Raw genomic sequence first — 25,923 nt, 5'->3', positions numbered from 1 at the left:
ATGCTGATTGAGGACTGTTGGGACACTCCAGGCACAGGATGGTTCTGTCGGGAGAGACAGAGTCATTTGCACCTCAATGACACGTCTGTACCATTTGCTTCACAGGACATATGCATTCATGGTATGGGCCAACCCCATATTAAATCCTACGGCTCAGGAATGGGATGTCATTAAAGTTCATGTGCATGTAAAGGCAGATGTCCCAAAACCTGCCCGCTATGTCATATTCTTGTCATTTTCACTGTGCTGTATGTAAAATTAGTGTTACCTTGTTTTTATTTGAAAAAATATAATCCCCATGAGTGCCCTGTTGGTTACAGTGTTTACTTCCTTTACATTCATATTTTTCAAACAATTAATTTATTTGTGAAAAATACAGTAATATTTTCCAGAATCAAGATCTAAAGTAATTGTTTAATTTAAAGATTTCTTTTTAAACTAATGTTTATTTCAGCAATCAGCCACCCTGCTCTTTGAGATATCGCCCATCAAAAAAACTTCATCGGTCGACCACTGGTTTAATGACTATTTTGACAACTGATCGTTTAATGCAATACTGTGTTTTGAATTGTGCAAATAGATAAGTCCATTGGCTTGTTCCAGTCTGGGTATTCTCCATAGTACACCTCATAATTAGGAAGATCGAGATTCAGATCATGATTGTCTGTTATAAGATCATGATATAAAATTTTGGGAAGATCGCCCACTCCCATGACGGGATTTAGTTATTCTATTTCTGTGATGTTTTGGCTGGGAAGAAGAACATTCAGGGAGTATTTCCAATGACAATGATAATCTCAGGTATTGATTATGTGCTTAGTTTAATTTAAGTTTGAATATAATTGAGCATGTCTGCAATAGCCATAATGAAAGTGGCAAGAGATTATATATATCTTGAATTCATCTTGAAATCAAATTCTTTGTACAAACAAGTGTATTCCATGACTTTTTTTCTAACATTAAGCATGTATTTTTTTTTAAATATTAAAAGTATCCATACCCCAACAGTGCCTGCAATGAGCCGTTTAAACTGCTCTTTCTTTTTCTTCTCTCCTGCCTTTGATACCGCGGGTTGGACGGCCTTCTGATCAAACTGCTCCAGCGCATCAACTTGGATATCAGGGATCTGATTCATGATGAGACGCAGCTCAGCGTATCGAGGCCTCTGTAGAGAAACATCAGAATGAAAATCAATTTCATTTTCTCACTGATGCATTCGGTAACTACTATGGTCATTTAAAGGTGCTAACATCACTGTTCTTTGTGTACTTAAAGTACCAATAATGCAGTGGTGTTAGACACTGCACTGTCATCAACGTGGATCAGCATGATCTTCACTGACTTATGAAAATTAAACTGATAATAGTTATAGAGAGTGTCACTGAGAGTTGAAGCATCATTTTAACATGGAGAAATAAAGGGGGGTGTAAGTGTACACAATTAAGGCTTGAATATTACTTCACAAAAAAACTATTGTTTTTGAATGGGGCATTGAGATTGTTATGTGCTACAACGGACGCTTCAATAACATACAGCATCATCAAACAAATGTATCTTTTTGTTTACATTACAAGTAATGTTTAATTTTTTTACTAAAGATATGTTTGGCTATACCAAAATTGGTGAATGCACATTATAACCCACTTATTGTCCACGCAAGTTAATCACTGTTCTAAACTAAAGCGCTGCTGCATTGTAACGCACACACATACAGACAGTAGCCCACACATTACACACAGATCACACGCACGGAAACATTCAGCAGCTCAGAAATTTATTGTCAACGCTGTTCTGTGTTCTGTTCTGTGATTTATCAATAAAATAGCTTAGAAACTGAAATGTTTTAGCATATATTTCTTACTAACTAAAACCCCCACCTTTACTATTAGAGAGACGCTGCCTGCTAGAATTAATTCACACGCAATCATTCTCACTAATACTTTCACATAAATGTAATCTTTACTGTGCTACTTTATCTATATATGATTTAGAACGAGCAGAAATCTAAGAGAAATATAACAAGACAAAGACAAAAGAACTGATAAAAATAAGCTGTATGCCTTGTGGGCAGCACTGTGTCAGATGCCATAGTTGTGCACAAGGCAACCCGCATTCGAGTCTCAACGCAAGCCTTTTTTGTTCATTAATGACGTCATCAACGACTAGTCAACTTTAATCTCATGAATGCCAACTTAAAAAAAATCTGAAGTCATTCAACCCCTAGTCTGTACGAGTCAGTGGATGAATGCAACTGATATCCAGCAGGTGAGCTACTTTGGGCACTAGAGTAACATTGGCAAAAAGTATATACTTTTTACAGTGGCGCAGCATTAATATATGTACAAATGTGCTTCCCATACGGAGAAACATGCAAGCTATGATAGCTGAGCTGAAATGACGCACTAGAGCCTCATAGATGAGCAAGGCCAGCTGAGTTAGTGCAGCATTGCAGCCTTCGTGTTGCCCATGCATCTGCAGACCCTTCAGTACACTGGCGTAGAGCCACGACACAGCCTCCGGAAGCAGGTTACCACCAAGCACCTGCACAAGAATTCATTCACATACACACACATAGTATTTTCACAAGGCATAGGATTCAAATTCAAAATAGCTGGCATCTTTAGAATTCAATTCTAATCTCATTTGCAGACTGATAGAAATATTGTGATGAATTATGAATGTTTAAAGGGATAGTTGACACAAACATTTTAATTCCGTCATCATTTAGTCACCCTCGAATTGTTCCAAAACTGTATGAATGCTGAACACAAAAGAAGATATTTTAAAGAATATGTGTAACCAAACAAGCCCAGAGAACTGCTGACTTCCATACTATGGAAGTCAATAGGGACCTGGGCCTGTTGGGTTACCCATATTCTTCAAAATATCTTCAGAAGAAAGAAATTTATACAGGTTTGGAACAACTTGAAGGTGTTTAAATGATGACAGAATTTTCACTTTTGGGTGAACTATCCCTTACAGAGACAGACAGGAAAAATCAGCACCTGTTTTAGCAAAGTCCAGCAGAGCAAACCAGCAGTCCGTTGACAGTTTACGGTGTCCTTCCAGGAAAGGGAGTTAAAACATATAGTCAGGAGGTTCATATAAATATCCTGAAAAGGAAGGGAGAAAAAAAATTAGATCTCAGAGGTCAGCTATAGAAGCCAACAGATGAAGCCCACAAATAAACATTTAGTTACCTCACTTCGGAGAAGGCTCTTGCCCAATTCTGAGAGCTCATCTGTAGGTGTATTTATTTGAATCCCCTGTGAGGAATCCATCGACACCATCTCCTCGTCTCCTGAACAGAAGATGAAAGTCTTTTTAAGATCTGCTGATCCTATGTCTTGACAACATCGCATGAAAGAAAAACTAAGGTGAAGTATATTGTATTTAGCATTTAAGGTGAAGATGATGACATCAGATGAATGATTCTGTTTTAGCAAGATGTTTCTGCAAGCTCCTCTTCTCTTTATTGCGAGCCAGATTAATGAAACTCTCACCTTTTGTCTTTAATGGCTCTTTGAGCCCCTGTCCAGTTGAATAGTTATGCTGATTGAATTAGGACTGGGGATACTCTAGAGTCTGGGGCAGGTTCCTATACCTGGATCCTTTATTTGCATGTTTTATTTATGGTCGTCACCCAGGTACTTTGTCTCCATTTCTAAGCACTGCCCCCTAAAATCTATATAAACTACAATGCATCACTGCCTTAGCTGGCTTTGATTACTGCAGCTACGAAACAACACATTCTCAATGAAGAATCCTGTTGAAGATGCATCCAAGTCTTCTGGTCTTCACCTCTGAATTTTCTAACACATCACAGTACTCAGTAGGCTTTAAACTACTAGTTAAGTCTGAAACAGTGCATGGTTCATATGGAAAAAAAAGGTATTGTGACCACTGTCATGTGGACTAGGGAGCCGAAGGAGGCGATCTAAGTTCGGTTGCACTGGAACTGTGGCACGATGCACGTGAAAGCAACTCACACTCTGGTCCATACTTGTTCAGAAAGTAAAGTAACTTATGTGTTTCAGACGTTATTAGTTCCATCCAAAACACACATACAAGCGTGAGTGAGTGTGCAGTAATCCGAGTTGAAAATGAAATGCTCACAATCAGATGTCTCCTTTAAGCAGCAGAAGCCACCTTCAACGTGATGCAGTGTTGTTCACTCTGCAGCACATAATAGTACCAAATTACTGAATAAATAGGCTACTTTGTTTTGCTTAGAGGTCATTTTGTAGCTCTCTCAGATGTGGTTTGGTTGTAAGAGAGACTACCGTGGATCGTGATTTTAGACAAATACATTTTATTTTAACCATTGAGTGGTCAGACTTAATTTCATTGGTGAATTTCCACCCAAGATACAGGGAGAATGTGATCATTAACTTACCATCTACGTCCTCTTTGTTTGCAGATAACTCTGGACATTTTCTTGTAATGCAAGTCACACCTGAAAACACATTTACAAAGTTTCTGTTATTATTTTGTATAAAAAGTGAAGAAAATTTGAAAGGCTTCACAAGCATAAGGGAAACTCACTTAGAAGGTCAATGACCTCACGCGTGACCAACCGCAACAGCTGCTCCTCCACCATTTCCTGAGTCACATGGTTCTCCTCATAGGCCTCCTCCTCCTGAGCACTAAAACATGAATAACAACAATATTAATAATAATATCGACTTGCCAAAGTCAACACAGATATTCTACTTAAACTTACAACATCAGTATGTTGCCATTCTCACGCCAATATAATAATAGTTTTATTTAAATGTATTATGTTGGCTTAAGAAAGCTTCCATATTGAACAGGTGCATGATGCATGACCAGTTTTATCTTTGAAGGTCTAAATGCAGTAGATTTTGGATTGTACTTCTGTAACCAAAGCTGGCTTGAGATTTAAAAAAAACATACTAATGCTGTATTTAAACATATTATGTTGACTTAGGAAAGCTAACATACTGATGTTGCATTTAAACATTATTATTATGTTGGCTTGACAACGCAAACATAGTATTCTATTCACAATGAAACACAAGTAGTGACTGATCTTCTGTATTGTGACAAAGATCCGTGTGAAACCGTTTACCAAAAGAAATAAGGGTTTCAAAAAACTTGGTTCTGTGCCTCTGTTGTTGATTGTTGTTGTTTTGAAACGTGCATAATGTTCCTTCTACCCAATAGAAATATCAGTATAAAGCGCTTAAAAAATATTTAGCAATTAACGCAGCATCGGTTTTTCCCGTCATCTTTTGTCTAGTGTTACAATATGACCACACTCTTATTCATGCAGATGCTTTTAAACCATTCAAGCACGCTAAGACACAAAAGAGAACGCAGTGTCAATCTCCTGTCTGTGCGACACACACACACACGACTTGTGCCCCTTCAGACAGTGCTTGAATGGACAACACACAAAATTATGCCAAAATGCCCATTTTGTCCAGTATCCACGCAAGCAGTCTTAAATTAGTTAAATGAAGTCTTTAATGAACAAAGAGTTGTGAGAAAATTGGATGTGCGTCAGATCCGCGTCATGTGCGGCAGGTCTTAAAGTGACATCAGCCTAATAAACCAGCTGCTGTCTGTCAAATAATCAAAGAACAAATGAAAAAGAAAAATCACTCACTGCTCTTTACTAATACTTTTTAAAACTACAAAAGTTATTCAATTTATAATTTATGCAGTGAAGACTGAAGTGTTTACAAGGCACAAGTAACAGCCACAAGTGACTTGAAGTACGGAGACATGAAAGATGCAGCTACAAAGTCACTGATGGTGTGAATGGGGCTTTAGTCAGGTCTTCCGGAGAATAGAAAACTCATGTCAGTCTTATGCAACTGCAGCAGTAGTTATACGATTCGGCTTATGTCAAAATGATTTATGACCCTAAATGTTCAGCTTCTCTCTTTCAATCTCAACCACACACACCCGAGGCAGGGGTATCACACAAAAAGTGTGAGAAGAAAGTGGTGTTAAAAGAGCTGTAAAAGAACCGATGGCCAGAACTGTACACAAAAATGTTGTATTATGCAACACTAAAATATCTCACCTCAGACTGGTCCTTTGGTTGATGATCTGCCACCGAAAACTCAGTCTCTGTTTTCAATAACATAAAAAAAATAGGAGATAGCATTAGGCAAATCCTGTGCTACAAGCAATATTGGTTGCTTCACTATACCCAAATTTAATTAATATTGTAAAATAACAGTGAAGTGTCTGTGCAACCTTCAAACTTCATACTAGGGGTGTGCAACATTGAAAAAAATGATATCTTAATATTTCATGGGATTTTGTTGATATTGAGATTTGAATGATATTTAGGCCCTGTTTACAGAGAAAGCCCGCGGGTGAAAGCGTAAAAATATTTGATCAGATGTGCCTTTCGTTTACACAGCGACGGCGTTTTTGGGGTTTAAAAACGCAAAAAAGTGAAACCACCCTCCAGAGTGGAAATCTTAAAAACGCTCCACCGTCGCGTTCCCGTCTAAAGGGTAAAAACGCAAATCTGCTCATGGTGGCTCTCGTCGCGTACGCGTCACAGACATGCGCCAGTACAGGAAAATAACAACCAACATGTCGGATTATTTCCATACGTCAGACCTTCAAGTTGCCATAGCAGCTCTGATAAACGTACAAGAGTCTTTTTGCTGTTCGCTTCACCATGTTTTGATTTCGCGCTACTAGAGAGAAGTAGAAGGAAGGTTGAACGCAGGCGCGCGGACTTGGTGTTGTTGTGTGGCAGTGCTTCACATTGCCACCTAGCCGCCTGGAGTACATTGAATTTCACACACTTTTGCGTCACCATATGCACGCGGATTTCCCCCCCATAACGCTAGTCTAAACGCAGAATTAAAAGGGATAACGCAACGCCACTTTTGCGTTTTCTCTTCAGGTCGTTTCCGTGTAAACATAGCCTTAGTGTGTTTTTCTGTTTTGTCTGGTTTAAGCCAGTCATGGAAAGCTGATTTTTTTTCTAGCAATGGTTAGTTTCACAGCAGCTCCAAATTAATGGAAATGAACTTTTCTATTAAGGGACAATTTAAATGAGGCAATTATTGGGTGTGATGTGAAGTTTACCTGCTGTAGATAGGCAAATAATGGACCCAGCAAAGGACAGAGTAGGCTGTCATAGTACTCATGAGGACAGGACATGACCAGCTGCTTCATGAAGAGACGTGAAAGACATTAAAGAAAACAACAAAAACAAACTGTAGCCTACCCTGAATACAGTTAGCATCATCTACATTTGATAAAAAGGATCCGTGTAAATAATGGCAAACTAATCCTGTGCCATCCAATGATGTTTATGATGAAGCTGCAAATGGTAATAGTTTAAATCATGTCAATAATATGCAACTATGCATGTTTAATTGAGTCAAATACTTCTCATTCTTTCTTATAGAGTGCCTTTGATTTAGTTTATACCTAGATGTTAGTAAGTGCTATTAAACATGTACTAATATGTAGTTACGCTGGTTGTAATTCTAGTCACTAGTTAAGGTTAGTTCTTTATTCATTCTTGATCATAAGCTCATGGTGATATATTAATTCAGGTATTACGATGATTATTTAGGTACCATTATTATTAAGTGTTACCGGTAGAGGTTACTGACTAGCTGCATGATTCTGCATAAATTGAGAATCACAATTTGTTTTGTTTGAAATAGAAATCATGATTATCCCACAATTCTGAACAGACAATTAACCAAAATAACATGTAATTTACTAGAGGTTCTGACAAAATGTTAATTGCTGTGGTCTATTTTTTTTTTTAAGTTTAATTTATTTAAATGAATAACTTAAAAAAAAATCTGTTTGAATGTCAGCGCCAGCACGCAGACATGTAGCGATGTTGAGCTTCAGACGGCCTGAGTTCGAGTACCCGCTTGCTGGTTGAAAACACTATCGTTTTGCCAACTGTTTTCTCTCTGGTTCAGCGGCAGTGCCAACGCAGATCTGTATGTTCGCTGTGATTATACAAGGTTTGATAGACATAGAGCCGAATCGCTTTCAGTTTGGAATTAGATTCCGTGGGTGTTTGAATCTAGATCACAATTTTTACTAATTAACCCTGTAGCTCTACTTTTTAGCAGAAGTATATTTAACTAATAGCAAAAAATACATATATATGATACAAAGGATATGGACTAGGGGACGGAGCCTGTGGTCTGGAACACTGTCTAGATGGATGAAGGCGGAACCAACAATCTGCTCTGCCAAGCCTTCAATTGCATAAAAGTCTTGTTGCAAGCAGGGACCAACATTCCCAAGCAGTTGGTAACTTTAAAAAGAAAAACAGAAAAGGGTAAACAGGACCGGGAAAGTGAGATTAAACCACTGGAGAAGAGTTTTTTTATATTAAACAAAAAACAAAACTGAATCATTGAACTTTGTTCCAACCAGTTTTCGTAGAGTGAAGAGAAGAAGCCTTGCATGCGCTCATCAATGTTTCTGTACACTGGAGAGTCGTAGGAATCTAAAACTTGTTGAGGAATTCCTGTAGGAAACAAGAAGAGTCATTTCTTTAACATAACCAGGGTTTGATGTTTAAGTGACAATTAATATTCAGTAATACCATCGATTCAACTGCACTGACACTAGTAGATGAAAATAAAATCTGAATAATAATATTCCATAATAATCGTTTACTCACCCTCATGTCGTTCCAAACCTGTACGACTTACTATCATCTTCAGAAAACAAATGAAGAACTTTTTGATAAAATCAGAGAGATTTCTGTCCCTCCGTTGAGAGCTATACTAGCTAAACCACCACTTTGACGCTTCAAAAGTTCATAATATACATAATCCATGTGAATTCAGTGGTTATAGTCCCAATTTGACTCTAACGCTTTATTTGGACATTTAAAGAGATGGTATAATGCCCCTTTTTACAATATGTAAAATACGTCTCTGTTGTCCCCAGAGTGTGTATGTGAAATTTTAATTAAAAATACCCACACAGATAATTTTTTACAGCATGTTAAAGTTGTCCCTTTTTGAGGGTCAGTAAAAACACGTCGTTTTGTGCGTGTACCTTTAAAGCGGCACTATGCAGGATTTCTGTTTTTGTCAAACAGCGATCCCTAGAGTCGCTATAGAGTACTTGTATTTAACGTTACTGTCGTAAACACCACTCACGCAGAGCGTATCTGGACTCACGGCCTCTGCACTTCATAATAATAAAGTAGCCTACCGTGTTAGGCTTACCTGAGCCTAAATGCCAGATGACACCAATAAAGTGTATCATGTACGTCGCATTATTTTGCAGGGCTCTCAAGTTATGAAGACAGGCAAGAGTGACATCCAGCCGACAGATACATTTTTGTCATTGGTTGTTGCGTTAAATGTTACCCAGATACAATAGTGCTATTTTCTGATTGGCTATTGTGTAGCTCTACGAACAAAACCTGATTCCTGCCGGTTCCACAGTGAGAGCGGCGGGGCCAGAGTTTTGGCATATTAAATATATTACAAATAGTTTTTCAGCGTGAGAAATACAATGTGTGGCAGGAGAGCGTGACAAAAGACTGAAATGAGTGACTGTCACGCTCAATGCGTGACACTTGAGAGCATAGGCGTAATTTGCGGGAGGGACGGGTGGGACATGTCCACACCACTTTTTGCCAGGGTCGATTGTGTCCCCACCACTTTTGAAACATCTCACGGCACGGATGTACCAATACGAATAAATAAAAAATCTCCAGTTAACTCTAGTAGAACATTCATTTCGTTCGTTTGTTAAATTAGAGGCGATCTGAAATGTGTTGTTTTTGAAATCAAGTGACCAAAGTGCTCGTTGCACCTGCTATCAGTGGAGTGGATACAGTGTTCTTTTGTGACTCGCGCACAGTCTTCACGAATCACACGGACGCGCGCTTCAATCCGTTGCAGAGAGACTTTTTATTCGTTACGGTGAAATCACAAAACATAATGCACAAAAAACGTGTCCCTGCTTGATATACAACCCAATCGGTTTTAATGAGGAAAAAAAAAAAACATACTTAGTGCGGATTAGAACCCAGAACCTCTGACACGCTTGGCAAAAGTTCTGCCACTGGACCATTGAAGTACATGAAGATAATAGTCGGATCTATAGATTAATTCAACACAATGTACTATTGTATACTATATACCCCCCCCCCACACACACACACACACAATCATATCTACAAATCATATTTATCTGACCGCTATCAGTTTGTAGCAGTAAATGAAGAGATGTCTTATCGATCACAAGTTCAGTATGGCGTACCACAAGGCTCAGTACTAGGACCGCTGCTGTTCACTCTGTACATGCTACCTTTAGGAGATATCATTAGGAAACATGGAATTAAATTTCACTGTTATGCTGATGATACTCAGCTCTATATTTCTTCCAAACCTAACGAAACTCACCAATTCACAAAATTATCGGAATGCATAGTTGATATAAAAAATTGGATGACTAGTAATTTCCTACTACTAAATTCTGAAAAAACAGAGCTTCTAATTATTGGACAAAAAACTCCCACACGTAATAACAGAGCAGCCATCAAGTGTTAGACGGTATTCTAGGTTAAGTCTTCGTCGTCAGTTAGGAACCTGGGTGTGCTCTTTGATACCAATCTTTCATTTGAAAGTCACGTGTCTAGTGTCTGTAAAACCGCATTTTTCCATCTTAAAAATATATCTAAATTACGTCATATGCTCTCATTGACAAATGCGGAACAACTAGTTCATGCGTTCATGACATCAAGGCTAGATTATTGTAATGCTCTACTGGGTGGTTGCCCTGCACGCTTAATAAACAAACTACAGCTAGTTCAAAACGCAGCCGCTAGAGTTCTTACCAGAACCAGGAAGTACGACCATATTAGCCCGGTTCTGTCAACACTAGGGCTGAAACGATTCCTCGAGTTACTCGAGTTACTCGATTACAAAAATTCCTCGAGGCAAAAACTCTGCCTCGAAGCCTCGTTAAATCCCTATGACGCGCACTATACGCGCAGCGCAGGGATTTGATTGTTTCACACGGACCGTTTATTCACACGGACCTGTTCAGGAAGCATATATTTTGAATTAAGTTGGCGCGATGGCGGAGAATAAATATGTAAATAAACGGCAGAAATTGTCTAAAGTGTGGGATCATTAAACACTTAATTCACTTAATACACTTAACTCGCTGAAACAAGGTAACGTAGTCTAAGCCTTTTGATGTTCGCTGATTTTAATCCCATACTGTATTTGTAGTGATGTCGTGATGCGGTTTGACTAGATATGATTTTTAGCTTTGATGACATTTTTAAGTAGTAAACGTAACTATCACGTTCAATTGCAAGAGAGTATAGCCTAAAAAAAGAACCCCTTCACACACACACACACACGCCAGTCAGACCAATTGCAGCAATGCATCACATATGCTTAAACTTTTATGTAGCCACGCAACAATAATTTCAGCATGCATTCACTGTACACACCGGGACGTGATGGAGGAACAAATATTGTATTCCAGTCTTTGCGAGACCTTGTTTGTATTTCACGTCTGCCAAATACAGACAACAACAAAAAAATAAAGTCCCAAGCCTGTTGTTTTTTTTATAAAGATTCGGAGTACTCATTTTTCAGTTAAAACGCACCGAACAAAAAGCGTGTCAGCTTTTACTGCGTGTTCAACAACGAGTCACGTTACAGCTCTTCTTCAGCATTAAACTACCAGAATACACAAATATGCTTAGTTGCTTAGAGTGGTTATATTATAACATCTTAAAGGAAAATTCACATATGAGATAGCTTTATAACTTGCATACTATATAACTTATAGTATATAACTTATAACAGCTTTAACTGAAATAGACACAAGTTTAATATAACTATTCTGTTAATAAAACACACACACAAAAAATATCCGATTACTCGATTAATCGATCGATTAAGTGCTAGATTAATCGATTACAAAAAGAATCGATAGCTGCTGCCCTAGTCAACACTGCATTGGCTCCCTATTAAACATCGTATGAATTTTAAAATATTGCTGATTACTTACAAAGCACTAAATGGTTTAGCTCCCCAGTACTTGAGCGAGCTCTGAACGCATTATAGTCCTTCACGTCTATGCGATCTCAAAACTCCGGCCAGTTGATAATACCTAGAATATATAAATCGACTGCTGGCGGTAGATCCTTTCCTATTTAGCACCAAAACTTTGGAACAATCTTCCTAACATTGTCCGGGAAGCAGACACAGTCTGTCAGTTCAAAGCTAGACTAAAAACACATCTCTTTGACCTAGCATTCACATAACACTCTATAGACTTCTATAATTCAATATTAGGCTGGTTAGATTAGGTCAGCCGGAACTGGGAACACTTCCCTCATATCCTGATGTACTCGTTACATCATAAGAAGAATGGCATCTACGCTAATTTTAGTGGCTTTGTTTATCCCGAGATTTTCCCGCAGCCTGCCGGATCCAGTCCGTTTCCAGATCTGACGAAGGACTTTCGCCTGGACCTGATGACAATGCAGTGCTGAAGTGCCAACTAGCCTCTCCCTATGGAGGATCCCTATACCACTCTACAGATAAAGCGTTGTGGACTTTTTCGGTTCGCGTACCTACCCAAAGTGATAAGATAAAAAAAAAATTCTGCATCAAAATTTATAGACAAGTAGTTTGTTTAGGCATGGTTTGTAAGGAATTACAAACCTGCGCACATATATTCAAACGCACATAACTATAGAATCAATTCTTAATGCGCATGTGAACGCCATCAGCGTCTATCACAGGTTCACGTTTAAAGTCTGTTTAGAGAGAACGGTGTCGTCTTAGCAGCCCCTAATTTAATAACAAATGATCATTTAGACGGAAGTGAATCAATCAAAACTAACTTTAGCTGGAAAAAACATTTTTCAAGAGCCACTATAAAACCAAACCAATCTCTGTTACCTTAAATTATATGTTTATCTCTGTAAAGCTGCTTTGAAACAATCTACATTGTTAAAAGCGCTATATAAATGAGGATGACTTGACTTGACACACACACACACACCTGTCCCACCCACTTTTTAAAACAAAGTTACGCCACTGCTTGAGAGCCCTGCATAACAATGTCTGTTATGATGTTGATTATTGCAATTTATCATAATAGTTTGCAAATTGTGCTCATTTACACTATATTCAACATGTAAGCTTATTTATGTCCTGATAATTATGTGAGATATTGACAACTGTTCTCATGATAATCGCAGGAATCAACTTTAACAGTGAAAGACTGAGTGAGTGGGACTCTTGTCCGGTTCCTCGTGCTGTCAGATTCTCGTTACCTTTTTCTAGACTCTTCCGACCGCGCTTTTTTCGCGTCGTTTTTTTCCGCCATTCTGAAAACGCAGGTCCGATGTTTACTCGTGTCTGACTCCTCGCTCGGTCAGTCTGCCCTTTCCTCTTTCTCTGTTCCTCCGACAATACTTTTCTAGCTTTCTGCTTCTTATATGCCAGCTTTGTCATGGGACGATAGTTGTTCTTATAGCTAGCCGTATCCTGGATGGGGGCGTGTACGCGTGCAGTGCCGTAAAGCAATTCGTTACCTCGCGAGACCTGATATCACATGATACTTCCTAACACTGAGCCCGCCGGCCCAAAGTTGCAAGGGTGGTTTTGCGGCTCACAGGCACCAGGGGGGTGCGAGACGACCACCATTCAACACGAAATCAGTAATATAAACATTACAATGACTCCAAAGCATTTCGGTTAAGGTAAAAAAGTTACTTAGTTCTGCTTTAAATGCAAATGAGCTGCTGCTCCCGGCACAGAGATGTCTTTGACTCCTGAATTCAAGTGAATTCCCAGAATTTCACTTCGGTGAAATCAACCGAACCTGCTTGACGCACGAGAATAAACCTCAGTGGTTCTCGCACATCAAGCGAACATGCTTGAGGTTCCATTTACCACAACTGATGTGTGAGTTGATGAATGTTTATATGTGAATAAAAGCCTAAATTGAATCTGTTCATCATATAAAGCGATCATGTCTCTTCAGAAAATTTGGACTAAACCAGTCAATTCATATGAATCAGTTTTATGATTTTTTCATTAACTTTTTGAAGTGTCAAAGTATTAGTTGCATAGCTGTCAATGGAGAGACAGAAATCTCTCAGATTTCATCAAAAAGATCTTCATTTGTGTTCCGAAGATGAACAAAAGTCTTATGGGTTTGGAATTACATGAGGTTGAGTAAGTAATGACAGAATTTTCATTTTTGGGTGAACGATCCCTTTAACTTTGCAGTACTGACACTTTTACTGAACTGAATTAACACTGAACTGACTTAAGCTGAATAAATTACTACAGTCTTCTGTAGAGCTGCTTTACAGCTAAATTTAACTTGTTTATAATTGATGAAATCTGCAACAGTAACTGTTCTTTTCCTGTTTATTACAGTGAAGCTGCAATATAAGGTATAATATAAATGTGACTTGACTTAACCGGTAACAGCCAAACCTGAATTATGATGTTTGTATCAGGACAGGACAAATTAGAAACCTACCTAAAACGGAATTCTTCTCCATTTCCATAATATCATAGACTCTAGTAAAGGTCTTGCTAAGTCGGTTGACGTTCTCTGGCAGGAACAAGCTGTTGTGGGTCCTGAAAGGATGAAGAACATGAAACTACTTCAAAAGCGGTTACAATTGAAGAAAAACACTACATATACACAAGCTAATCATGATTATTTTCACATATCTAATGTCTTTTTTTGGAAGCAAAATTTCTAGAAATGACCTAATGTACCTGATGAGGGCCAAAAGGTTGGGCAGAAGGGCCTGCACAGGCTCTGCACAAGGGTTTCTGTAGATGGGGGTCCCGTCAGAGGTAGTGCTGACCACAAAGCCTCCTGCTTTTGCCTCCTCAGGATCGGCAGGCCCACGAGCACGCTTCACAACTCCAAGTATGGTGTACACACAAAAACTAATCTGCCATAAAAGACACAAGCCAATCAAAGCCACTCATATTCACATCTATTACACCAGTGTTTCCCAACCCTGTTCCTGGAAGCACACCAACACTACTAACTTTCAAACTCATCCTCATATGATTAAACTCACGGAGTCTCTAAGACCTGAAATGAATTGGTCAAGTAAAATAAATAAAAAACAAAAAATAAATAAAAAACAACATTCTTTATCAACAGAAAGTAATCAAATGTAAAACACTGCATAGTCTTTACTGTATAATTAAATATAGATTCATTCTACTAAATCTACTAAAGAGCAACAAGTGATTTTTCTTTGTCTTTTGTTGTTTGATTAACATGACAGACAGCAGATGATTTATTAGATTGCTGGAACTTTAAGATAGAATACACTGATCCAATATACTGTTACACATGCAACTTATTTCCCAACAGTTTATGTTCACTTAAAGAGGACTTATTATGCAAAATAACTTTTACATGGTGTTTGAACATAAATGTGTGTGAGAAGTAGGGCTTTCTCATGTATGTGAGGCAAATAGCCTATATGCTGAGTTTCCGTTCATTTATGTGACACGCTCCAGTTCTTCGTGCAGTCAAAGATGGACCATCTTTCTGCTCTTAAGTTTATTCCGTGTACTGTCAAGAGCTTCATCAGATTTTTCATATTGTCAGTCCTGGCAGCAAGTATCGTCGCAAATATTGCATCGCAATTCTGAATCTCTAACCGACGTAATTTTCCCATCTCGGTTATTTCTGGTCGGTTTAATCCTGTTAATACATTCCCATTAAAAACATACTACTGCATTTGTAGTCACATGACTCCAACCCTGTCCAGCCAGCACCATGGAAGCTAACTCAAACACAAAGTCAACACAGCGTGCAAGCCCGAAAGAACTTTCGTTTGCGTCCTCACGTAAGTTTGTCAATTTTATGTGTTTAAAGACTTAAAACATTTATTTCTTAATACTTCCATTTATTTCTAAAACATTTGAACGAGTCGTGTTCAACCAAGTCTCTACCTTTCTTACACAGAAAAACCTCCTGGACAACAACCAGTCTGGTTTCAAAAGAAGCCAATCAACTGAGACTGCCCTGTCCTCAGTAATTGAAACTCTGAGACTGGAAAGAGCAGCTTCCAAATAATACTCATCCTGCAGGATCTGTTTGCTGGTTTTGACACCGTTAACCACCAGATCCATCTGTCAACCCTCAAGACGAAGGGCATCTCAGGAACCACACTCCAATGGTTCAACTCTTACCTCTCAGATAGGTCCTTTAGGGTGTTGTGGAGGGTTGAAGTGTTGAAGTGCCTCAGGGCTCAGTGCTGGGATCACTACTCCTCTCCATCTACATATCACTAGGATATGTCATTCAGAAATATGTTTTTTCCTATCACTGCTACACTGATGACACACAACTCTACCTCTCATTCCAGCCAGATGATCCTATGGTAGCTGCTCGCATCTCGGCCTGCCTGACAGACATTTCTTGCTGGATGAAGGACTCAACCTTGCTAAGACAGAGCTGCTTGTGGTCTCAGCCAACCCAACACTTCATCACAACTTCCATCCATTCAGCTAGTTTGTCAACCATGACTCCATCCAGGACAGCCAGGAACCTTGGAGTTATGATTGTTAATCAGATAAACTTCACAGACAATTGCCACTCGCATCAAATTTCAAGGCACTGATGTTTCCCTACAGAACAACCACTGACACTGCACCCCTATACCTAAACTCACTACTTCAAACCTCCAGAAGCTTGCGCAGCCTAAAGTGCTGTGCAATCATATCAGGGGATCTCTCCTCACCCACCACCAGTGTGCAGCATCCACTTGGATGATGCGACGGCAGCCACAGTACAACGGCGCCAGTGTGCTCACCAGCTACAGGTGGAGAGGAGAGAAAGTGATAGAGACATTTCAATGGATGGGGATTATTAGCAAGCAATGATTGGCAATGGCCAATGGAGGGAAATTGGCCAGGACAATTGAGTTACACCCCTACTCTTTTATGAGAAGTGCCATGGGAGTTTTTAATGACCACAGAGAGTCAGGACCTTGGTTGAACTTCTCATCTGAAGGACGGTGCTTGTTACAGTATAGTGTCCCCGTCACTATACTGGGGCGTTAGGACCCACAGTGGTCACAGGGTGAGCGCCCCCTGCTGGCTTCACAAACACCTCTTCCAGGAGCAACCTAGTTTTCCCAGAAGGTCTCCCATCCAGGTACTGACCAGGCTCGACCCTGCTTAGCTTCAGTGGGCAACCAGTCTTGGGCTACAGGGTGATATGGTGATATGGAATGACCTGTCTATTTCAACCCGAGCTGGTGAATATTAAGCCATTTTCAAGAAACTGCTGAAGATGCATCCCATCAACACTTAACTCATTAACACCAACATTTACAATTCTATATCTTTTTCTTTTTTTTTAAAGAAAAAAAAATCTTGGCTACATAAACTATGCTGGACTCTTTTTTGGTTGTCCATCGAAATCCGATGATGTTGGTATTGGTATCCTATTGTTAGTTTGATTGCTTCTATTGCTCTACTTATTTGTAAGTCGCTGTAATGTAAATGTAAATCTTTAAATGATACCAATTATGCATTATTATATAGTAGAATTTGCTGGCCGCCATTTAGAACTTCTTTGAAAACATCCTTTTTCGAACTCCTCCTAAACCTTTAGCCCAATTTTTACTGAAACAGGCTCATATCATCTTCAGGCCATGCTGGTAAAAAGCTGCTTTTTCATTGACCAAATCATTCTTGAACAACATCAACAAATTTGATGGCACGGTGCCAATCTGATTCTGAGGCTTTAACTCTGCAACACTTTATCATATTGACACCAAACTTATTTGTACGTCATTGTTACCGAATAAATGTAGTATGGTCAGTGTGAGGAGACAGCGCCACCTATTGGTCAAAAGTGATTTCCAGCTTTCAATTTGACGGGTTGCGACAAATAAAAAATGTGTTGCCGGTTTCAGAGTAAAGGCACTGTATGTTAATTTACATGCTCAAAGCATCTCATTCACAGTAAATGAAACAAGCTGCTCTGAGACACAAAAATACAGTATATCATGAACTACATGTGTAAATTACGCATTTCACTCTGAATCTGATAGCACATATATTAATTTAATTAAATCGAAGCCTTAGCAATCTGCTAATTACACTAAGCCATAGAGCAATATTGATTTAATTTCAATATATCATGAATCCCTAGGGCACACCTACCCGTGACCTGTTGATTCCCATCTGGTCCTCTGTGTCAGGGTCACTGATCACCTGATCAGCACCAACATATGCCAAGAAGGTGGCAGGATCCCATAACACGCTACACAACACAGAAATTAAAGAAGGATTTACATATCATTAATTAATTTCAACATCTGTTTAATAAACTCAGTAAAGGCCAGTCTGGGTAACAGCATCCCTTCATACCTCCTCATCTCCTCTGACAGCCACTGGGCAGTAACAGGTGCCATGAGTTCCTCCAGGAAGGCTTTCTGCTTGTTATAGTCTTTAAACTGATTGCTGATCAGTATCAGGGCTTCCATAAGAGCACACTTCTCCATCTGTGTCAGCAGCATCTCATTTGAGAACAACCTCTTCACATGCTCATACATCATGTCGAAGCATGGCTGCAATGCATGAAAAATAATCTATTATCGTTAGAGTTTATATCAAAATGGAATGCTAATATATCACAATTTCTTAAGGCTGACATCAAACGGACTAAAATCCTTCATCAAAATGAGAAGTATACGTTTTGAAATCATTTTCCAGCATTAAAACAAAGAGCAGAATTAATCCTAACAACTATTAAATAGCATGTTTTGCATTGTGGAGGAACATTATTTGTACTTGCATACTTTAACATACCAGAATAAAGTCTGAATAATCTCGACACATCCTAATGATGGAAGAACAGGCATGTCTTCTGACGTTCTTTACAGCTCGCGTTCGAGGTGCCTGAACACATCCACTGAACGTCAACAAGAGTGTTTGATTAGAGAATGATTTGCAGATATGTTTACAAGTATGGGGACCTTACCTTGCGTTCTTCAACCAATTCAAACGTGATGGCAGGAAATATCTTAGAAAGGAAACAAAATTGATGTTGGTAGATATTTAACACATCTATAATTGCACTAAGTAAAACACATTCAGGCTATTAATAAATAAATTAACTAAAATTTAGGTAAACTATATGTAAATCTATGACATAAGACTATTATAAATACAACAGCAGAGAGAAGACAAAAAATCTTGGGGAGAAGGGGAGAGAATACAGGGGGTTAGAAAATATTGTGAACCAGATTCAAACTCATATTACTGATTGATTGATTCTAGATCATAAGCCGTGTATAACCGGACCACAGGGCTTGACATTAACACCAGCCAATCCGGCAAATGCGGGTGGATTTCAGCAGTGGTGTGTAACGCAGTCACTCCTACTAGCCACTTTGTCGAGTTGAATTTTATATATATAACATAAACATTTTTCAATTGTAGTCTTTTAAAAGGCATCTGCAATAATAATCTAAGTGCAATGTAGTGTTGTCAAAAATATAGATTTTTTGATATATATCGATACTGAAATATCTGAAACGCAGAATAGATACACAATACCAGCTGTACTTTCTCGCTCTCTCACCTCTCCGACATGGAGTTGACACAAACCCGCCTCCCCTCACTCACTAGTTTCAATTACTCCGGATGAAAATTGTTGGTGTTACAGGGCTTGAATTTCTCACACCCAAAGTGAGTGCACATAAAGCTGCCTCTCAGTCCCTTTTTCTCTGCTTATCGCACTTAAACAGTCAAATACACACAAAAAAAGTGTCAAAATGCCGGTCTGGGCCAGTATTCACACAAACGCAGTCAAGTTATTTTTGAGTGAACATAAATAGTTGAGACGGAAACACGTGTAACAGTATAATGGGTCAGTGCATTAGCTCTTAAAGTAAGCTCAAATTTTGCTGTGCAACAGTAAATATGGCCAGACCTTAGAGCTTTACAATTTTGAAACAGCAGATTATATCCCTCACCTTATAGAGTACTTGAGGCAGGAAGTGAGGTTGGTGTTTGACGAAGGGAAAGAGAGTGGATATGATGGTAAGAACACAGGACAGAATGAGAGGATCTCTTGTCTCATAGTTTACAACCATCTGCAGCAGCTCCATGCCCTCATCTATGGGAAGTTTCTACAGGAGTGGGAAAAAAAAAGTCTCAATGACAAGATCCGCTTTAAATCCCACTGCTGCACCATTAAAGAAATTGCATGGTCTTGCCTCTTTTTCGAGGATTTTGAAGAGCTGTCCAAATACACTTTCAGTGAAGAAAGTCATGGCATCCCACTGAACCGCTGAAAGAGACAGAGCAGAGAATATGTATATATATATATATATATATATATAACTTCTATCTATTTGTAAACAAATGAGGCAATGATCCCTGTAGAGATAGCAATACACATTCTCCTTTTTTGCCAAATAAACAAAAGCATTTCTTGCTGTATCAAAATGTCACCTAGTTTTCCTCAGAGATGGTCTCAATAATGTGCTTAAAGTCAAGCCAAATTCAGTTTGTATCCTGAATTGTGGATAATTAAGCTATAGCCTATATCATATGCTGAAGTACATTTCTGGATTGTTAAAGATTAAAAGCAAAAATAACAACCGTACAGAACCGAAAACCGTGACCCTTAAACCGTGATACCAACCGAACCGTGGGTTTTGTGAACCGTGCCACCCCTAGACGACACCTATGACACAAGTTTGTATAGAATAGTAAAAGGTCATCAGCATGTGCTACTGGTAAACAAAGATCTCAGAAATAGGAAGATGAATCCCACTTTGACAACTGGGGTTTTTGTGTGGGCAAAAAAAATAATAAAAGGAAGCGAAAGAGCAGAATATAGACGCAGTGGTGGCTAGGGAAAAGGGCGCCTTTAAACCTCTCTCACTGTACAACGTAGGAGCACCGTTTAGGAGCCACGACAACAGAAAATCACTACGATTGGTAATCTTTCGTCGGGGACAGCCCAAAATGATACACTGTGTACCAGGCATAAGACTTGCCGTTTTGGAGATCCTCTGACCCAGTCATCTAGCCATCACTATAGGGCCCTTGAGAGTCACTCAGATCTTTTTGCTTGACCATTTTTTTCAGCTTCCAACACATGAAATACAAGAAGTGACTGTTCACTTGCTGCCTAATACTGTATATCCCACCACTTGAGAGGTGCCATTGTAACAATATAATCAATGTTATTCACTTCACCTGTGATTTTATTGTTGTGGCTGATCAGTGTATTTACATAGCATAATAGCAAATTTATAAATTTGACCACATAGTGAAATTGTGTAGGACAGGGCAAGGGTGATGGGTCAAAGTAAGAGTTCAAATTTGCATAGCTTACTGGATAAAAAAAGACTGATCACTCTGATAAAGCAGAAGCTTACATAATTGTGATGCACTCTTTGACAATTTGTTCAAAAGGAGACTTTTTTTTATATAACTTTTGAAATTTTGTTCTGCTCTACGGTGATTCTTTGGAGAAATTTTAAATAACTTTTGGAACCTGGGATATCCTGAGGTTAAATGATTGTAGCTGTGTGTCTGAAAAACAGGTCCAATTCTTGTCCGAATTCTAATTCTCTCATTATGTAATCTTTGCATTAAAATAATGTTTCCAATGCAATGAAGCAGGGCTCTGAACCGGATCAAGGAACGAAAAAAAAAAACGGAAACGGTCGGAGACAGCCGCATCTGAGACAAAAAAATGCAACACATTACGTTTTAATCAACTTACAGCAACAACAACTTTGTCCTGTTGTGTAATACATTTGGACAAAATATTTTGTTATTAAAGATGAAGTGCTATGCACAGGCTGTATTGGCTATGACTAGATAACAAATACTAGACTTATATTAGACTCTACTCTGTTACAAATTTTTTTAAAGTTAAGAAAACTCTGTACTTATCTAGACAACCAGTTCTTTATTTACCCCCTTGCATTGCAAATAAGCAGCGTCTACAAAATGTGTGCAGCACTTCATTCTGAGCCGGGTGGAGCTACTGGATGAGGTTTTGCCAACAGTTTGAGAATCCACTGCAGTTACGAGGTTTAGACACAAACTCTTTTTAGTAGGAAGTCTATTTAAGCTCTTGTATAAAATATAGGGGAAAAAATAACTTTATTAACTGGTTTTCAGAACTGTAATATTATGGAAGAAATGCAAGAACAGAAACGTTAAAATACTGATTCTGCTCGGAGTGAACCGTTTGATTTTTCATTTGGCTTTGTTTTTAAGCCCCGCAAAACACTAGCATAGTTGTGACCAAAAAAAATAAAAAATTCTGCAAGCAGCAGCACATTTACAAAAACAGCATAAACTTTTGGCAGATTAAGGTGTACCTACCATAAAGAAAGTGTAGTAACAATACTCACGTGTTGTATTCCCAGTATCTAGTGTGTTGATCTGATACTGTGCCCACTCCCTTGCAATTTGAAAAGCCTCAAAAGGGACAATTTTAGAAGCCAGACGAACTGCTTCCCCCTGATGAGCCCTGAAAGCTGTTTAACAAATATTGATAAGGGGTTAGCCAAACCGGTGGGAAAAATTATTCTTTAAAAAAAGACAATAATTTAGGTTGTATTAATATTCTTTCTTTGTGATAATTTTGAGATTCAAACCATTTTATTTCTGCCATATCTTTATACATCACACAGGGCATGCACTGGTTGGTGGGGGATTTTTTGTTATTCATTTTCCTAACTGTTATTTATTTTCCTAACCACATCAAATTCAATCACATCATAATCATCATCCGCATACAAGTCCATGTTCAATCCTGTCCTCTGCAGTCAACAGGTCCATCAACATACCATTATGATATAATTATGAAACCACTTGTACCATCAACATTTCTCTCTACAAAATCAATAACTGGAACCTTTAATCTCTCACACACACACGTACACACCCTGTGGTGAAACAAGCTATTGCTTGATCTGACTCCACTGACACTATTTGATGAGAACTGAGCTGGAAGATGATTTCACTGTTTTCTGCAGAGCTGCTTTATAGCAGAATTGAACTAATTTAATAATTGATGATCTTTACAATGAAACTGAATGAACATTGAACTGACTTCAGCTGAACAATGACACTTTTTTTTTTTTTAGAGTTGCTTTACAGCCGATTTGAGCAATGTTTGCATCATTGAATAATTTTCCCATTGATCACTGTAAAGCTGCTTTGAAACAATCCGTATTGTATAAAGCGCTTAAAAATAAAGGTGACTTGACTTGATTCTGCAACTTTTAGATTGACATATGAACTGCTGGATTGATAATATCATCTGTGCATTTGATATTCAAGGATTGGGAAAATTACTACTTACTAGTAAACTAGTCACTAACCAATAATAACTCACAATTAAAGCAGCAGTTGAAATCTTCATCACTATCAAAGTCCACTCTGGAGAATTCACAAGCTGGACAATCATTCTTGGAGGGAAATCCAGTCTGTAAAAGGCAAACAGAGCAATTAAATATGATTAAGTATGACAGAAATTACTCAGAACTGCTCTGTGTCTGGGAAACACAGCACTTACTTTCACAAGATTGATCCTTGCTGATCTTAAATATTTTATGGTCATTTGGCAAATTATTGGATCCTTCGATAAAACTTCATGTCGGAATAAGTTTCCCCAAGTCATTTGCGTGGACGACCTCAGAAACTGTTTTGAATAATATGCAAATACATGATTAAATATGGAATGCAATATTTAGTAACAATTCTTGGTTGACCAATTAGTTTCACTGAGTAGCTATAATGCAGTTCAACCTGACTGGGATGAGTAGTGAAGGCAAGAAGAGCTTCCATATATTTATTCAGGTTAACAGGAACTTGTACTTCAACATCTGAACCCTGAAGAGAAAAATAAGTATCTTCTGCATTTGTCATAAGAGTAAAAAAGAATAAATGATACACAACAGTGATGCTCATGCGATCACCTCACCACTAGAGAGCAGATTTGGCTGCCAAGGGCACAGAGAACCTGACACAGCCTCTTCAAAAAAGTGTATCTTCTTTCCACGACGACACCCGATGATCTGAATTGGGCGATGGACGGTTTTGGTTAAAATTAACAGGAGTGAACTCAGTTGTTCTAAATTAAGCCTGTGTTGGTTTTTAAGAGAAAAATGTAAACTCACTGTTTACACAGGGCTGCACCATCTGCCGACCTATATTAAAATAAAATCCAAACAGCATTTTGCAGTCAATCAAACAGTATCCAAGTCATTTAGAGCAGGGTTCCTCAAATCTGTTGTTGCAGGGCCACTATCCTACAGAGGCCCAGTCCCAATTCGCATACTATCCGTCCTAAATAGTAATCGGAAATAGAATTAGTACGTCCCAAATCGTAGTATGTTGAAATGAGAGTTTCAAATATACCCGGATGGTCTACTATTTCCAGTCAGAATCCGAAGTGCAGATCAATGCGCACACTAACGGCTAAAATTGCCCACAACCCACCGCGCGTTGGACAAAGATTCAGTTACAACTACAAACACGAGTGAAAAGTGTTAAAAAACTACAGACATGTGGAACGGTTATGTAGAGAGGTTTAGATAAAGGGGTTTGAGTGATTAATTATCAGTATATAACCTGACGAAAATCGATTTATTCAACGTTGTCTACATTATATTGCATCTGCAGCAGCATTGTGAACTTTTGTAAAGATATGTTTAGCCATTACCTTTTAAATGCATCATTATATTCGAATTGCAAACACACGAGGAGAGTCTCCGCATGAAAGACCCACGACTGGCAGATGAAAGTGCTACTACATTTCTCTCCGAAACGCTAGGAAATCAAATTAGATTGAATGGAGGATTTTAACTGTGACAAGATGATTGACAGGGCAGTTTACGGGCACAGGTTGCACGCAACAGATCTGTCCTTTAAAGATGACGTGATAGTATGTCCCAAAGCTTGCCTACTCTTTTGCTACACACTCAAAAGTATGATATTTTTCTTGACAAAAAGAGTACGTACTTTTAGGTTGTAGTATAAGTAGGCGAATTGGGACTGGGCCAGAGTTTAGTTTCAACTCTAATCAAACACACCTGAACAACCTAATCAAGGTCTTCAGAGGTACTAGAAAATTGCAGGTAAGTGAGTTTGATCAGGGTTTGAGCTAAACTCTGTAAGACAGTGGCCCTCCAAGGCCAGATTTGAGGAACCCTGATTTAGAATAAGCTTAAACGTTTACTTACTGTGCAGCAGACAGGATGTAGTTCATGGCGACTTCATCAAAGAGTAACATAAATGGCTTTCTCTCCTCTAACTTTCCCTGTGGAAGTAAAGAATTTGCTCAATCAAAAATACTTCAACTGATCACTTAAACACTTGATACTAAATAGCACTACAATTGACTTCACACAACATAGTGGTGCTAGGCAGGGCTTGACATTAACTTTTTTGCTCACCAACCAATGTGGCTAGTGGTTTTCCAAAGTTACTAGCTACTCAGGATTTTCTCTGGCCACAACATCGATACCATGCGGAGAAACTGCCATATAGATATTTTAATACTATCTCATAATTTGGCAGCAGGTATATTTAACTGCTTTCACTTTAAGACCTGACACACAGATCTATTATGCAGTTACGCATGCATTTTCTCTCTCATCTGTTTACGTTCACTTAAAACATAACTGGCATAATACTCGCCAAGACCGGCATGTTCACATTATTTTGTGTTTATTAGACTGTTTAAGGGCAATAAGCAGCAAAAAAATAACTAAATTCAGCACTGTAACGACTGAGATAAATCAGACACAAGAATCTGTTATATTGAACAAATAATCTTTAAAAAAAAAAAACTCACCAGCCACAAAACAAGGTGCTAAGGTGTCTGCACAACCCACAATGTAATAGA

At 38.6% G+C, this 25,923-nt stretch overlaps 1 protein-coding gene across 2 annotated transcripts in view; it reads right to left on the bottom strand.

Moving 5' to 3' along the window:
* Positions 1–25,923, bottom strand: part of xpo5 (exportin 5) — a 48,052-nt gene that overhangs the window by 3,170 nt on the left and 18,959 nt on the right. For both annotated transcript variants that reach the window (XM_077247061.1, XM_077247060.1), the window contains exons 8-32: positions 25,259–25,335; positions 24,194–24,223; positions 23,998–24,091; positions 23,823–23,906; positions 23,590–23,715; positions 23,410–23,500; positions 22,421–22,546; positions 20,258–20,331; positions 20,015–20,170; positions 19,018–19,059; positions 18,846–18,935; positions 18,405–18,604; positions 18,198–18,297; positions 14,772–14,953; positions 14,527–14,627; positions 8,407–8,503; positions 8,151–8,287; positions 7,084–7,181; positions 6,056–6,102; positions 4,546–4,646; positions 4,397–4,456; positions 3,201–3,301; positions 3,006–3,113; positions 2,404–2,541; positions 1,001–1,165 (exon numbers count right to left, since the gene is read on the bottom strand). In XM_077247061.1, the coding sequence (XP_077103176.1) occupies positions 1,001–1,165; positions 2,404–2,541; positions 3,006–3,113; positions 3,201–3,301; positions 4,397–4,456; positions 4,546–4,646; positions 6,056–6,102; positions 7,084–7,181; positions 8,151–8,287; positions 8,407–8,503; positions 14,527–14,627; positions 14,772–14,953; positions 18,198–18,297; positions 18,405–18,604; positions 18,846–18,935; positions 19,018–19,059; positions 20,015–20,170; positions 20,258–20,331; positions 22,421–22,546; positions 23,410–23,500; positions 23,590–23,715; positions 23,823–23,906; positions 23,998–24,091; positions 24,194–24,223; positions 25,259–25,335 (2,625 nt within the window). The remainder of the gene's footprint in view (positions 1–1,000; positions 1,166–2,403; positions 2,542–3,005; positions 3,114–3,200; positions 3,302–4,396; positions 4,457–4,545; positions 4,647–6,055; positions 6,103–7,083; positions 7,182–8,150; positions 8,288–8,406; positions 8,504–14,526; positions 14,628–14,771; positions 14,954–18,197; positions 18,298–18,404; positions 18,605–18,845; positions 18,936–19,017; positions 19,060–20,014; positions 20,171–20,257; positions 20,332–22,420; positions 22,547–23,409; positions 23,501–23,589; positions 23,716–23,822; positions 23,907–23,997; positions 24,092–24,193; positions 24,224–25,258; positions 25,336–25,923) is intronic.

Source organism: Siphateles boraxobius, unplaced genomic scaffold (assembly GCF_051911475.1).
Source record: "Siphateles boraxobius isolate OS27281-9 unplaced genomic scaffold, OSU_SipBor_1 104, whole genome shotgun sequence".
NCBI classification, from domain to species: domain Eukaryota; kingdom Metazoa; phylum Chordata; class Actinopteri; order Cypriniformes; family Leuciscidae; genus Siphateles; species Siphateles boraxobius.
The sequence above is the reverse complement of the archived record's forward strand: the minus strand, read 5'-3'. Positions and strand labels throughout refer to the sequence as shown.